The 14,024-nt window shown below is 39.3% G+C and overlaps 1 protein-coding gene across 6 annotated transcripts in view; it reads left to right on the top strand.

The window, feature by feature from the left end:
• PARP4 (poly(ADP-ribose) polymerase family member 4) overlaps nucleotides 1-14,024 on the top strand; it is a 129,905-nt gene that overhangs the window by 18,197 nt on the left and 97,684 nt on the right. For all 6 annotated transcript variants that reach the window (XM_045072418.1, XM_045072416.1, XM_045072415.1 and 3 more), the window contains one exon: nucleotides 11,419-11,532. In XM_045072418.1, the coding sequence (XP_044928353.1) occupies nucleotides 11,419-11,532 (114 nt within the window). The remainder of the gene's footprint in view (nucleotides 1-11,418; nucleotides 11,533-14,024) is intronic.

A 14,024-nucleotide genomic window follows, 5' to 3' on the forward strand; every position in this document is an offset into this window, starting at 1 on the left:
ATTTTTCTGCATGTGGCTGTCCAATTTTCCCAACACCATTTATTGAAGAGGCTGTCTTTTTTCCATTGGACATTCTTTCCTGCTTTGTCGAAGATTAGTTGACCATAGAGTTGAGGGTCTATTTCTGGACTCTCTATTCTGTTCCATTGATCTTTGTGTCTGTTTTTGTGCCAGTACCACGCTGTCTTGATGATGACAGCTTTGTAATAGAGCTTGAAGTCCAGAATTGTGATGCCACTAACTTAGGCTTTCTTTTTCAATATTCCTTTGATATTCAAGGTCTTTTCTGGTTCCATATAAATTTTAGGATTGTTTGCTCCATTTCTTTGAAAAAGATGGATGGTACTTTGATAAGAATTGCATTAAATGTGTAGATTGCTTTAGGTAGCATAGACATTTTCACAATATTTATTCTTCCAATCCAGGAGCATGTAACATTTTTCCATTTCTTTGTGTCTTCCTCAGTCTCTTTCATGAGTACTTTTAGTTTTCTGAGTACAGATTCTTTGCCTCTTTGGTTAGGTTTATTCCTAGGTATCTTATGGTTTTGGGTGCAATTATAAATGGGATTGACTCCTTAATTTATCTTTCTTCTGTCTTGTTGGTGTAGAGAAATGCAACTGATTTCTGTGCATTGACTTTATATCCTGACACTTTACTCAATTCCTGTACAAGTTCTAGCAGTTTTGGAGTGGAGTCTTTTGGGTTTTCCACATAGTATCATATCATCTGCAAAGAGTGATAGTTTGACTTCTTTGCCGATTTGGATGCCTTTAATTTCCTTTTGTTGTCTGATTGCTGAGGCTAGGACTTCTAGTACTATGTTGAATAGCAGTGGTGATACTGGACATCCTTGTACCGCTATATTTTTTCCTCTCAGGACTGCCTTTGTTGTGTCCCACAGATTTTGAACCATTGTGTTTTCATTATCATTTTTTTCCATGAATTTTTTCAATTCTTCTTTAATTTCCTGGTTGACCCATTCATTCTTTAGAAGGATGCTGTTTAGTCTCCATGTATTTGGGTTCTTTCCAAATTTCCTCCTGAGTTCTAGCTTCACAGCATTGTGGTCTGAAGATATGCAGGGAAGGATCCCAATCTTTTGATATCGGTTGAGACCTGATTTAGGATCGAGGATGTGATCTCTTCTGGAGAATGTTCCATGTGCACTAGAGAAGAATGTGTATTCTGTTGCTTGGAATGAAATGTTCTGAATATATGTGTGATGTCCATCTGGTCCAGTGTGTCATTTAAGGCCTTTATTTCCTTGTTGATATTTTGCTTGGATGATCTGTCCATTTCAGTGAGGGGGGTGTTAAAGTCCCCTACTATTATTGTATTATTATTGATGTGTTTCTTCAATTTTGTTATTAATTGGTTTATATAGTTGGCTTCTCCCACATTGGGTGCATAGATATTTAAAATTGTTAGATCTTCTTGTTGGACAGATCCTTTGGGTATGATATAGTGTCCTTCCTCATCTCTTATTTTAGTCTTTGGCTTAAAATCTAATTGATCTGATATAAGGATTGCCACTCCTGCTTTATTCTGATGTCCATTAGCATGGTAAATTGTTTTCCACCCCCTCACTTTAAATCTGGAGGTGTCTTCCAGTTTAAAATGAGTTTCTTGCTGGCAACATATAGATGGGTTTTGTTTTTTTATCCATTCTGATACCCTGTGTCTTTTCATTGGGGAATTTAGCCCATTAACATTCAGGGTAACTATTGAGAGATATGAATTTAGTGCCATTGCATTGCCTGTAAGGTAACTGTTACTGTATATTGTCTCTGTTCCTTTCTGATCTACCACTTTTAGGCTCTCTCTTTGCTTAGAGGACCCCTTTCAATATTTCCTGTAGAGCTGGTTTGGTATTTGCAAATTCTTTCAGTTTTTGTTTGTCCTGGAAGCTTTCAATCTCTCCTTCTATTTTCAATGATAGCCTAGCTGGATATAGTATTCTTAGCTGCATGTTTATTTCATTTAGTGCTCTGAATATATCATGCCAGCTCTTTCTGGCCTGCCAGGTCTCTGTGGCTAAGTCTGATGACAATTTAATATTTTTACCATTGTATGTTACAGACTTCTTGTCCCGGGCTGCTTTCAGGATTTTCTCTTTGTCACTAAGACTTGTAAATTTTACTATTAGGTGGTGGGGTGTGGACCTATTCTTATTGATTTTGAGGGGGGTTCTCTGTACCTCCTGGATTTTGATGCTTGTTCCCTTTGCCATATTGGGGAAATTCTCTCCAATAATTCTCTCCAGTATACCTTCTGCTCCCCTCTCTCTTTCTTCTTCTTCTGGAATCCCAATTATTCTAATGTTGTTTCATCTTATGGTGTCACTTATCTCTTGAATTCTCCCCTCGTGGTCCAGTAGCTATTTGTCCCTCTTTTGCTCAGCTTCTTTATTCTCTGTCATTTGGTCTTCTATATCGCTAATTCTTTCTTCTGCCTCATTTATCCTAGCAGTGAGAGCCTCCATTTTTTATTGCACCTCATTAATAGCTTTTTAAATTTCAACTGGATTAGATTTTAGTTCTTTTATTTCTCCAGAAAGGGCTTTTATATCTCTCGAGAGGGTTTCTCTAATATCTTCCATGCCTTTTTCGAGCCCAGCTAGAACCTTGAGAATTGTCATTCTGAACTCTAGAGCTGACATATTACCAATGTCTGTATTGATTAGGTCCCTAGCCTTCGGTACTGACTCTTGTTCTTTTCTTTTTCTTTTTTTTTTTTTTTGTGGTGAATTTTTCCACCTTGTCATTTTGTCCAGATAAGAGTATATGAAAGAGCAAGTAAAATACTAAAAGGGTGGCAACAACCTGAGGAAAATATGTTTTAACCAAATCAGAAGAGATCCCAAATCGTGAGGGGGGAGAAAGGGGATAAAAAGAGGTTCAGAAAAAAAAAAAAAGAAGAAGAAGAAAAAAGAAAGAAAGAATTAAAAAAAGAAAAGGGAAAACGAATAAAGAAAAAGTATAACAAAGAAAAAATATATATTAGATAAACTAGTTTAAAAATGTTAAAAAAGAAAAGGGTAAAAGTTAAAAAAAAATAGCAGAAGAAGAAAAAAAATTGAAAAAGAAAAAAAATTAAATTAACTGCAAGACTAAAGAATCATGGGGAGAAAACCGTGAGTTCCATGCTTTGCTTTCTCCTCCTCTGGAATTCTGCTGCTCTCCTTGGTTTTGAAACTGCACTCCTTGGTAGGTGAACTTGGTCCTGGCTGGATTTCTTGTTGATCTTCTCGGGGAGGGGCCTGCTGTAGTGATTCTGAAGTGTCTTTACCCCGGGCAGAATTGCACAGCCCTTACCAGGGACAGGGCTGAGTAATCCGTTCGGGTTTGCTTTGGGGAGCTTTTGTTCCCTGAGCGCTTTCTGTAGATTACCAGAGGATGGGAATAAAAAATAATTGGAGAATTATTGGAGGCCCAGAAGAGCTGAGAGCCTGGGGCCCCACTTCTCAGTGCACCCTTGGAGAACAGCACCCAATTACTCCCGTCTCCCAGGCCTCTGGCCATGCTCCGAGCTCACCGAACATGCGACCAGTTCAAGGTAACCTCAAGCTAGGAGCTAACTCCTTGGCTCTGTCTCTGTAGCTGGCTTCCCCGTTCTAATACCTGCAAGCTCTGCCATCAGACACCCCCGATCCTTCCGTGACGCTTTGGGGCCTGGGGCCACACTGACTGTGCGTGGGCTTCACCCTGGTTTAGCCTCTGGAGCATTGTCCCTCAGCAGAACAGACTTTTAAAAGTCCTGATTTTGTGTTCCATTGCTCTGCCGCTTGCTGGGAGCCGGCCCCTCCCCCCACGGTCTATCTTCCCATTGCTTTGGATTCACTTCTCCTCCAGTCCTACCTTTCAGAAAGTGGTTGATTTTCTGTTTCTAGAATTGCTGCTCTTCTTCTCTTCGATCTTCTGTTGGATTTGTAGGTGTTTGCAATCTTTAGATAAGCTACCTAGCTGATCTCCTGCTAGCTGAAGTAGTCTCAGCCTGCTACTTATCCGCCATCTTGACTCCTCCCACTATTTATTTTTTATTAAAGACTTTATTTATTTATTTCACAGAGAGATAAAGAGCACAAGGAGGCAGAGAGGCAGGCAGAGAGAGAGGGGGAAGCAGGCTTTCTGCTGAGCAGAGAGCCCAATGTGGGGCTCGATGCCAGGACCCTGAGATCATACCTGAGCTGAAGGCAGCCGCTTAACGACTGAGCCACCCAGGCACCCCTCTTATTTTCTTTTTAAAGAGTAGATATGACACCAAGTATTTACATTATTCATTAAAAAGAAAAAGAGGAAATTATTTCTCCAGTATCATATAAGTGAAAACCCTAGCATTCAAAATGATGCTGATTTACATATTTTAGATATTTTGATAAAATATAACTTGAAGACATTTCCTCTGTGGAAAGAAAATATAAAAAATGGTACCGTTTAAGCATATACAGATATAGCTATAAACTATATATACAGGTTTTATTTAATTTTTAAATTTCTTATTAACATACAATGTATTATTAGCCCCAGGGGTATAGGTCAGCGAATCACCAGATTTACACACTTCACAGCACTCACATAGCACATACCCTCCCCAATGTCCATAAGCCAACTATCATCTCCCTATCCCCCTCCCCCCAGTAACCCTTAGTTTGTTTTGTGATATTAAGAGTCTCTCATGGTTTGTCTCCCTCCCAATCCCATCTTGTTTCATTTTTTCCTTCCTTATCCCCCAAACCCCCACGTTACCTCTCAAATTCCTCTTATTAGGGAGATCATATGATAATTGTCTTTCTGTAATTGACTTACTTCGCTCATCATAATACCCTCTAGTTCCATCCACGTCATCGCAAATGGCAAGATTTCATTTCTTTTGATGGCTGCATAGTATTCCATTGTATATATACACCACATCTTCTTGATCCATTCATCTGTTGATGGACATCTAGGTTCTTTCCATAGTTTGCCTATTGTGGACATTGTTGCTGTAAACGTTCGGATACATGTGCCCCTCCAGATCACTACATTTGTGTCTTCAGGGTAAATACCCAGTGGTACAATTGCTGGGTCATAGGGTAGCTCTATTTTCAACTTTTGGAAGAACCTCCATGCTGTTTTCCAGAGTGGTTGCACCAGCTTGCATTCCCAGCAACAGTGTAGGAGGGTTCCCCTTTCTCTGCATTCTTACCAGCATCTGTTGTTTCCTGACTTGTTAATTTTAGCCATTCTGACTGGTGTGAGGTGGTATCTCATTGTGGTTTTGATTCATACTTCCCTGATGCCAAGTGATGTGGAGCACTTTCATGTGTCTGTTGGCCATCTGGATGTCTTCTTTGCGGAAATGTCTGTTCATGTCTTCTGCCCATTTCTTGATTGGATTATTTGTTCTTTGGGTGTTGAGTTTGCTAAGTTCTTTATAGATTTTGGACACTAGCCCTTTATCTGATATGTCGTTTGCAAATATCTTCTCCCATTCTGTCAGTTGTCTTTTAGTTTTGTTAACGGTTTCCTTTGCTGTGCAAAAGCTTTTGATATTGATGAAGTCCCAATAGTTCATTTTTGCCGTTGCTTCCCTTTCCTTTCGCGATGTTCCTAGGAAGATGTTGCTGCAGCTGAGGTCGAAGAGGTTGCTGCCTGTGTTCTCCTCAAGGATTTCGATGGATTCCTTTCTCACATTGAGGTCCTTCATCCATTTTGAGTCTATTTGTGTGTGTGGTATAAGGAAAAGGTCCAATTTTTCCAGCCCCATTTATTGAAGAGGCTGTCTTTTTTCCATTGGACATTCTTTCCTGCTTTGTCAAAGATTAGTTGACCATAGAGTTGAGGGTCTATTTCTGGGTTCTCTATTCTGTTCCATTGATCTATGTGTCTGTTTTTGTGCCAGTACCATACTGTCTACTGTCTTAATGATGACAGCTTTGTAATAGAGCTTGAAGTCCAGAATTGTGATGCCACCAACTTAGGCTTTCTTTTTCAACATTCTGCTGGCTGTTTGAAGTCTTTACTAGTTCCATATGAATTTTAGGATTATCTGTTCCATTTCTTTGAAAAAAAAAATGGGTGGGATTTTGATAGGGATTGCCTTAAATGTGTAGATTGCTTTAGGTAGCATAGACATTTTCACAAAATTTGTTCTTCCAATCCATGAGCATGGAACATTTTTCCATTTCTTTGTGTCTTCCTCAGTCTCTTTCATGAGTACTTTTAGTTTTCTCAGTACAGATTCTTTGCCTCTTTGGTTAGGTTTATTCCTACGTATCTTATAGTTTTGGATGCAATTGTAAATGGGATTGACTCCTTAATTTCTCTTTCTTCTGTCTTGTTGTTGGTGTAGAGAAATGCAACTGATTTCTGTGCATTGATTTTATATCCTGACACTTTACTGAATTCCTGTACAAGTTCTAGCAGATTTTGAATGGAGTCTTTTGGGTTTGCCACAAAAAGTATCATATCTTCTGCAAAGAGTGAGAGTTTGACTTCTTTGCCGATTTGGATACCTTTGATTTCTTTTTGTTGTCTGATTGCTGGGGCTAGGACTTCTAGTACTATGTTGAATAGCAGTGGTGATAATGGACATCCCTGCCGTGTTCCTGACCTTAGAGGAAAAGCTCTCAATTTTTCTCCATTGAGAATGATATTTGCTTCGGGTTTTTCATAGACAGCTTTGATGATATTGAGGTACGTACTCTCTATCCCTACACTTTGAAGAGTTTTGATCGAGAATGTATGCTGTACTTTGTCAAATGATTTTTCAGCATCTATTGAGAGTATCATATGGTTCTTGTTCATTTTTTTTTTTGATGTATTGTATCACATTGATTTGTTTATGGATATTGAACCAACCTTGCAGCCCTGGAATAAATCCCACTTGGTCATGGTGAATAATACTTTTAATGTACTGTTGGAATCTATTGGCTAGTATTTTGGTGAAAATATTCGGATTTGTGTTCATCAAGGATATTGGTATGTAATTCTCCTTTTTGATGGGGTCTGTGTCTGGTTATGGGATCCAGGTAATGCTGGGTTCTTACAATGGGTTTGGCAGTTTTCCTTCCATTTCTATTTTTTAGAACACTTTCAGGAGAACAGGTGTTAATTCTTCTTTCAGTGTTTGGTAGAATTCCCCTGGGAAGTCGCCTGGCCCTGGAATCTTGTTTGTTGAGAGATTTTTGATGACTGCTTCAACTCTCCTTACTGGTTATGGGTCTGTTCAGGTTTTCTGTTTCTTCCTGGTTCAATTGTGGTAGTTTATATGTCTCTAGCAATGAATCCATTTCTTCCGGATTGTCAAATTTGCTGGCATATAGATGCTCATAATATGTTCTTATAATTGTTTGTATTTCTGTGCTGTTGGTCGTGGTCCTCTTTCATTCATGATTTTATTAATTTCGGTCTTTTCTCTTTTCTTTTTGATAAGTCTGTTCGGAGGTTTACCAATCTTATTAATTCATTCAAATAACAAGCTCCTAGTTTTGTTGACTTGTTCTATTGTTTTTTTGGTTTCTATTTCATTGATTTCTGCTCTGATCTTTATTATTTCTCTTCTCCTGCTGGGTTTAAGCTTTCTTTGCAGTTCTTTCTCCAGCTCCTTTAGGTGTAGGGTTAGGTTGTGTATTTGAGACTTTTCTTGTTTCTTAAGAAAGGCTTGTATCTCTATATATCTTCCTCTCAGGACTGCCTTTGCTGTGTCCCACAGATTTTGAACCATTGTGTTTCCATTATCATTTTTTTCCATGAATTTTTTCAATTCTTTTTTAATTTCCTGGTTTACCCATTCATTCTTTAGTAAGATGCACTTTAGCCTCCAAATATTTGAGTTCCTTCCAAATTTCCTCTTGTGATTCAGTTCTAGCTTCAGAGAATTGTGGTCTGAAAATATGCAGGGAGTGATCCAAATATTTTGGCACCTGTTGAGACCTGATTTGTGACCCAGGATGTGATCTGTTCTGGAGAATATTCCATGTGCACTAGAGAAGAATGTGTATTCTTTTGCTTTGGGATGGAATGTTCTAAATATATCTGTGATGTCCATCTGTTCCAGTGTGTCATTTAAGGCCTTTATTTCCTTGTTGAATTTTTGCCTGGATGGTCTGTCCCATTTCAGTGAGGTTGTTGTTAAAATCACCTACTATTATTGCATTATTGTCAATGTGTTTCTTTGATTTTGTTATTAATTTGTTTCTGTAGTTTTCTGCTATCATGTTAGGGGCATAGATATTTAAAATTGTTAGAGCTTCTTGTTGGACAGACCCTTTGAGTATGATATAGTGTCCTTTCTCATCTATCATTATAGTCTTAGGCTTAAAATCTAATTGATCTGATATAAGGATTGCCACACCAGCTTTCTCCTGATGTCCATTAGCATGGTAAATTGTTTTCCATCTCCTCACTTGAAATCTGGAGGTGTCTTCGGGTCTAAAATGAGTTTCTTATAGGCAGCATATTGATGGGTTTTGTTTATTTATCCATTCTGATACCCTGTGTCTTTTGATTGGGGCATTTAGCCCATTTACATTCAGGGTAACTATTGAGAGATATGAATTTAGTGCCATTGTATTGCCTGTAAGGTGACTGTTACTGTATATTGTCTCTGTTCCTCTGGTCTACTACATTTAGGTTCTCTCTTTGCTTAGAGGACCCCTTTCAGTATTTCCTGTAGAGCTGGTTTGGTGTTTACAAATTCTTTCAGTTTTTGTTTGTCCTGGAAGCTTTTTATCTCTCCTCTGTTTTCAGTGATAGCCTAGCTGGGTATAGTATTCTTGGCTGCATGTTTTTCTCATTTAGTGCTCTGAATATATCATGTCAGTTCTTTCTGACCTGCCAGGTCTCTGTGGATAAGTCTGCTTCCAGTGTAATATTTCTACCATTGTATGTTACAGACTTCTTGTCCCGGGCTGCTTTCACTAAGACTTATAAGTATTACTACTAGATGACGGGGTGTGGACCTATTCTTATTGATTTTGAGGGGGGGTTCTCTGTGCCTCCTTGATTTTTGATGCTTGTTCCCTTTGCCATATTAGGGAAACTCTCTACAATAATTTGCTTCAATATACCTTCTGCTTCCCTCTCTCTTTCTTTCTTCTTCTGGAATCTCAATTATTCTAATATTGTTTCATCTTATAGTATCACTTATCTCTTGACTTCTCCCCTCATGTTCCAGTAGTTGTCTCTCTTTTGCTCAGCTTCATTATTCTCCATCATTTGGTCTTCTGTATGACTAATTCTCTCTTCTGCCTCATTTACCCTAGCAGTAAGAGCCTCCATTTTTTATTGTACCTCATTAATAGCTTTTTTGATTTCAGGTTGGTTAGATTTTTGTGCTTTTATTTCTCCATAAAGGGCTTTTATTTCTCCGGACAGGGTTTCTCTAATATCTGCCATGCCTTTTTCGAGCCCAGCTAGCACCCTGAGAATTGTCATTCTGAACTCTAGATCTGACATACTAACAATGTCTGTATTGATTGGGTCCCTAGCCTTCAGTACTGCCTCTTGTTCTTTTTTTTGTGGTGACTTTTTCCGCCTTGTCATTTTATCCAGATAAGAATATATGGAGGAGAGAATAAAATACTAAAAGGGTGGCAAAGACTCCAGAACAATGTGCATTAACCAAATTAGGAGAGACCCAAATCGTGGGTATTAGAAAGGGGGTACAAAGAAGAAGAAGGAAAAATATATATATATATACATATATATATTAGACTGGTGAATAGAATAGAGCCACCCACTTGATTTTGGGTGTATTTTGGTCTCTTAGAAGAAACTACCTTCAAATATTTTAAAGAAAGGAAATCATATATATATATATATATAAATAAGAGTAAACACAATGAAGGGATGGAATATGACTGTAAAGATGAAGATTAAAAAAAATTCTAAAAAAGGAGTTGATAAGATAAGTTGGTTGGGAAAAGAGAGAAAAGAAAGTGTAGAGAATTTGCTCAGGCTGGAGACTAGAATAAAGCCCAGTGCTAGATTTAGGGTGTATTTTGATCTATTAGAAGAAGTATTCCAAAATTTTTTTAGAAGAAAAAACCCTATATTTATACAAAAGATAAAGTTAGGTACAATGAAGGATAAAATATGATTATAATAATGAAGATTGAAAAAGGTTTTTTTAAAGAAAATTAGTGTTAAGATAAACTAGTTTATAAAAATGTTAAAAGAGAAAAGAGTAAAAGTTAAAAAAATTAGAATAAGAAAAAAAATTTTAAAAATTTAATTAACTTTGTAAGACTAAAGAATAATGGGGAGGAAGCATTGAATTCCATGTTTTGCTTTCCCCTCCTCTGGAATTTGCTGTTCTCCTTGATCAGTGAGCTCATATGTTTCCCTTGCTAGGGACTGGGCTAAGTAATCTGATTGGTTTCACTCTCGGAATCTTTTGTTCCCTGATTGCTTTCCGTAGAGTTCTGGAGGATGGGAATGAACAATCTCCAGCCCAGAGGAGCTAAGAGCTCGGGGACCCACTTCTCAGTGCACCGTTGAAGAAAAGCACTCAGTCACTCCCATCTCCTTGGTCTCCAACCACAATTCAAGCTTACCCAGCTTGTGACCGAACGTTTCTGTCTCTGGCATACACCCTGTTTGGAGTCTCCAAACCCAGTAGATTTTTGCCACTCTGCTCTTATAGGGGTTTCTCCCCAGATCTGCCACTTTTGGGGTCTCTACTCAAAAAGTAGTGGCCTAACTGTGCCACAGATCACAGTTTAGGGTAACCCTGAGCTGAGAGCTCACTCTTCGGCTCTGTCTCTGCCGCTGGCTTTCCCACTCTAATACTTGTGAGCTCTGCTACACTCATACACCCCCGATCCTTCTGTGACCCCATGTGACCTGAGACCACGCTGTCACCTCAAGGGCTCCACCCCGGCTTAGCCTCTGGAGGGATGTCCCTCAGTGGAGCTGACCTTAAAAAGTTCTGATTTTGGCTCTGTTGCTCCACTGCTTGCTGAGAGCCTGCCCTGCCCCCCTGTAGTCTATCATCCTGTTGCTTCAAATTCACTTCTCCACACGTCCTACCTTTCAGAAAGTGGTCAATTTTCTGTTTCTAGAATTGCTGCTCTTCTTCTCTTTGCTCTCCTGTTGGATTTGTAGGTGTTTGGAATGGTCTGATAACTATCTAGCTGAACTCCTGCAACCTAATGTCATCTCAGCCTGCTACTCCTCCAGCATCTAGACTGCTCCCCTGTAAACTTTATATATAGTTAAAACATATATAGTAGGAAACATACCAAAATATAAATAGTAATTCTATATCTTTAGTATGATTTCAGGTAATTTTTATTTTTTCTTCATACTTTCTGTATTTTCCAAATTATATCTCCAAATGAATGGTATTAGTTTTATAATCAGAATTTTTAAATGGTGTGTGTGGCTTGTTATTGAGTGGATGCAGTTTCTGAAAGAACAACCTATTTTCCAGATCGGGGCAGAGGGAGGAAAGGAGGTGGCAGTGGTAGAGCTACAGAGCTCCCAGTACCCCAGGGATCCTGCCTTTCTCATATCTGCACACTTCCTCTTGGCCAATGGTCTCAAGGTAATGATTTTTTTTTTTTAAGATTTATTTATTGATTTGAGAGAGAAAGCGTCAGGGGCAGGGAGAGAGGGAGAGAGTCTTAAGTAGACTCTGTACTGAGTGCAGAGCCTAATGCTGAGCTGGATCTCACAACCCTGAGATCATGACCTGAGCCAAAACCAAGAGTCAGGCTCTAAACCAACTGTGCCTCCCAGGCACTGCAAGGTAATGATCTTTATGTTGATTCTTGTGTGTTTGTTTATCTACTCTGTTCATATCTACTTTCCTTAACATTGGTCAGTGAAACAGCCAACCTGTTAACCTTTTTACCTGACAAATAATTTTGAAAGGCAGAAACATGTTCTCCATTGGAATATGGCAGGTGAGGGGAGGAAGGTGAGAGAAGTGCTCTGACTAGAACAGTACAGGGTTCTTTCTTGTCAGAGGGAAATATTCACTGGGTGCAATATTCACTGCTCCTGTGCTGAATCTCTTATGGCAACTTTACTAATGTATACTCTGCTAAAATGAATCCATTCACACACTTAGTTCAGTACCTACTACATACCAGACAATCTACTGGAGCCCAAAGATAAAAATTATTTCAAACCCTGCCCCCTCAGAGATCTCTGCCAGGGATGAAACTACACATTCATGATTATAATCCACTGGGACAGAATTGATACTAAAATGTGGTAGAAAGTATTGTAGGCTCAGAAACGGCAAGGAAAGCTTTGCAGAGGCCAAGACCTTTACATTAGGTCACAGTCAAATCAAGGGCATGGTTCCAACCTGAAACAATTATGAAACAAAAATAAATTCAGAACTTACACCTAAAATTCAAAGCACATGCTACTACACTATCAGGGTATCTTCTGTCTAGACAATTTACAGGCAGGAAACACAGCACCATCAGGGCATACAGGCTCACCTCAGTGGGAGTGGTCCTCACAGCATTGCACTCGGGCTCTGGATGCTTTTGGCTTTGCCCCCACTGGAGGTGTCAGCTCTGGTGCCAGGAGGGAGACTCACCTGAGGTCAGTATGGGATCCACCTGACTCAGAAGCCCACCCAGAGTAGCTCATACCTGTCATGACATGGGCCTAAGTTCAAGATGTCTTTAAGGGAGGCACTCGTTACTTACGTAGCTGATCTCAGGGAAGCCCAAGGGTCAGGTTTCCCACCCACCATTTATGGTTCATTCATTGAGCTCCCAGTCCTAATGTAATTTATTCATGAGAAGTGACTGTTATCCAAGCAGTTTTGCCATATCAGGTTTCCATGGGAATAGATTAAAAAAGCCAATCCAAGTCAAATATGTCTAAGTAGGAGAAAGGCTTTTGTTATCCTTTTACCCAAAAATGTGTGCTGTAATTTGTGGAGGGTTTAGTTGAATGGATAAAAAGTAAGGAAACGTCAAGTTGAAAACCATGATAGAACATGTTATAATTGTTCTTCTTTACTGAAAAAGAAAATGATGAGGCTGAATAGGCCACCGTCCCCTCCTGTTTACTATCCTGAGAACTCTTCCTGGTTGCCTTCCTCCTTTGGCAAGCCTAGGTCTGAGAATGCAAGTAGAGGGCTCCTCAGGTGAGTCTGTTCACTTTGATAGAAATTATCCTTGCTTAACCAACACTGAAAGAGCTATTCTTCAGAAGAGACTTTTCTAACTTGCCCGTCTCTCATACAAAAACATTTTGTGGAAATATTCCAAAATTATGTTAAACTCTATCTTCTTAAATGGGGTAACTCGAATATGATATGTTTCTTTTCTCCATGTTTTAGAGGCACCCTGTAGCCACAAATTCAGGAGAGTGGTTTATGGTGTCATGGGTAGTCTGGCTCCCCCTGCCCCTGGGGGCACACATTCCAGAGCCAGGGGCTTAGGCTACACCCACAGGCCCCAGCTGGGGCTAGACTTCCACCTTCTCTGAGGTTAATAAGTTTGGGATAACTGCTCACTACAGGAGCAAGGATTCCCAGGAAAAGCTGACAAATGCCACATCTATGGGCAGGTTGGAAGGAAGCAGGCAGTTTGTGCCTATCCAGAAGACACCTTGCTCCATGCCTTTACATTATTTGCATGACCAAGAACTTTCCTGCTTTCTCCTTGATGGTAGCTATCATTTCATTTTGACTGTGTGCTTTCTCTAACAGTACCTCATTTCTGAGGTATTTTTTCTTTTCTGCCCCTCCCTGATCTATTTTGCTCATTTCCAAAAAGCTTGAGTGCCAGACTTCAAAGCTCATTAGACTAGTATGTAAAGTAAGAGTATGTAGTCTCTGAACAGACATTTGAGTGACTCTCCTATGAATCATATGCATCCTTTCTGCCTGTTGTGCCTGCTCAGGCTCTTCTCCCTTTACTTTCAGGTGTTAGGCAGTTTTGTGAAGAATTGAAGATTTAAGTAATTATTTGAAAAACTAATTAACACCTTCATGGTGGGGATCCATTGCCTTATTTACATTCCATTTTCCCATGGTGCATAGGAGGTATTCAATAAAGATCATAG

Source organism: Mustela putorius, unplaced genomic scaffold, assembly GCF_011764305.1.
Source record: "Mustela putorius furo isolate JIRA1106 unplaced genomic scaffold, ASM1176430v1.1 tig00004035_pilon_pilon_pilon, whole genome shotgun sequence".
Classification (NCBI taxonomy): domain Eukaryota; kingdom Metazoa; phylum Chordata; class Mammalia; order Carnivora; family Mustelidae; genus Mustela; species Mustela putorius.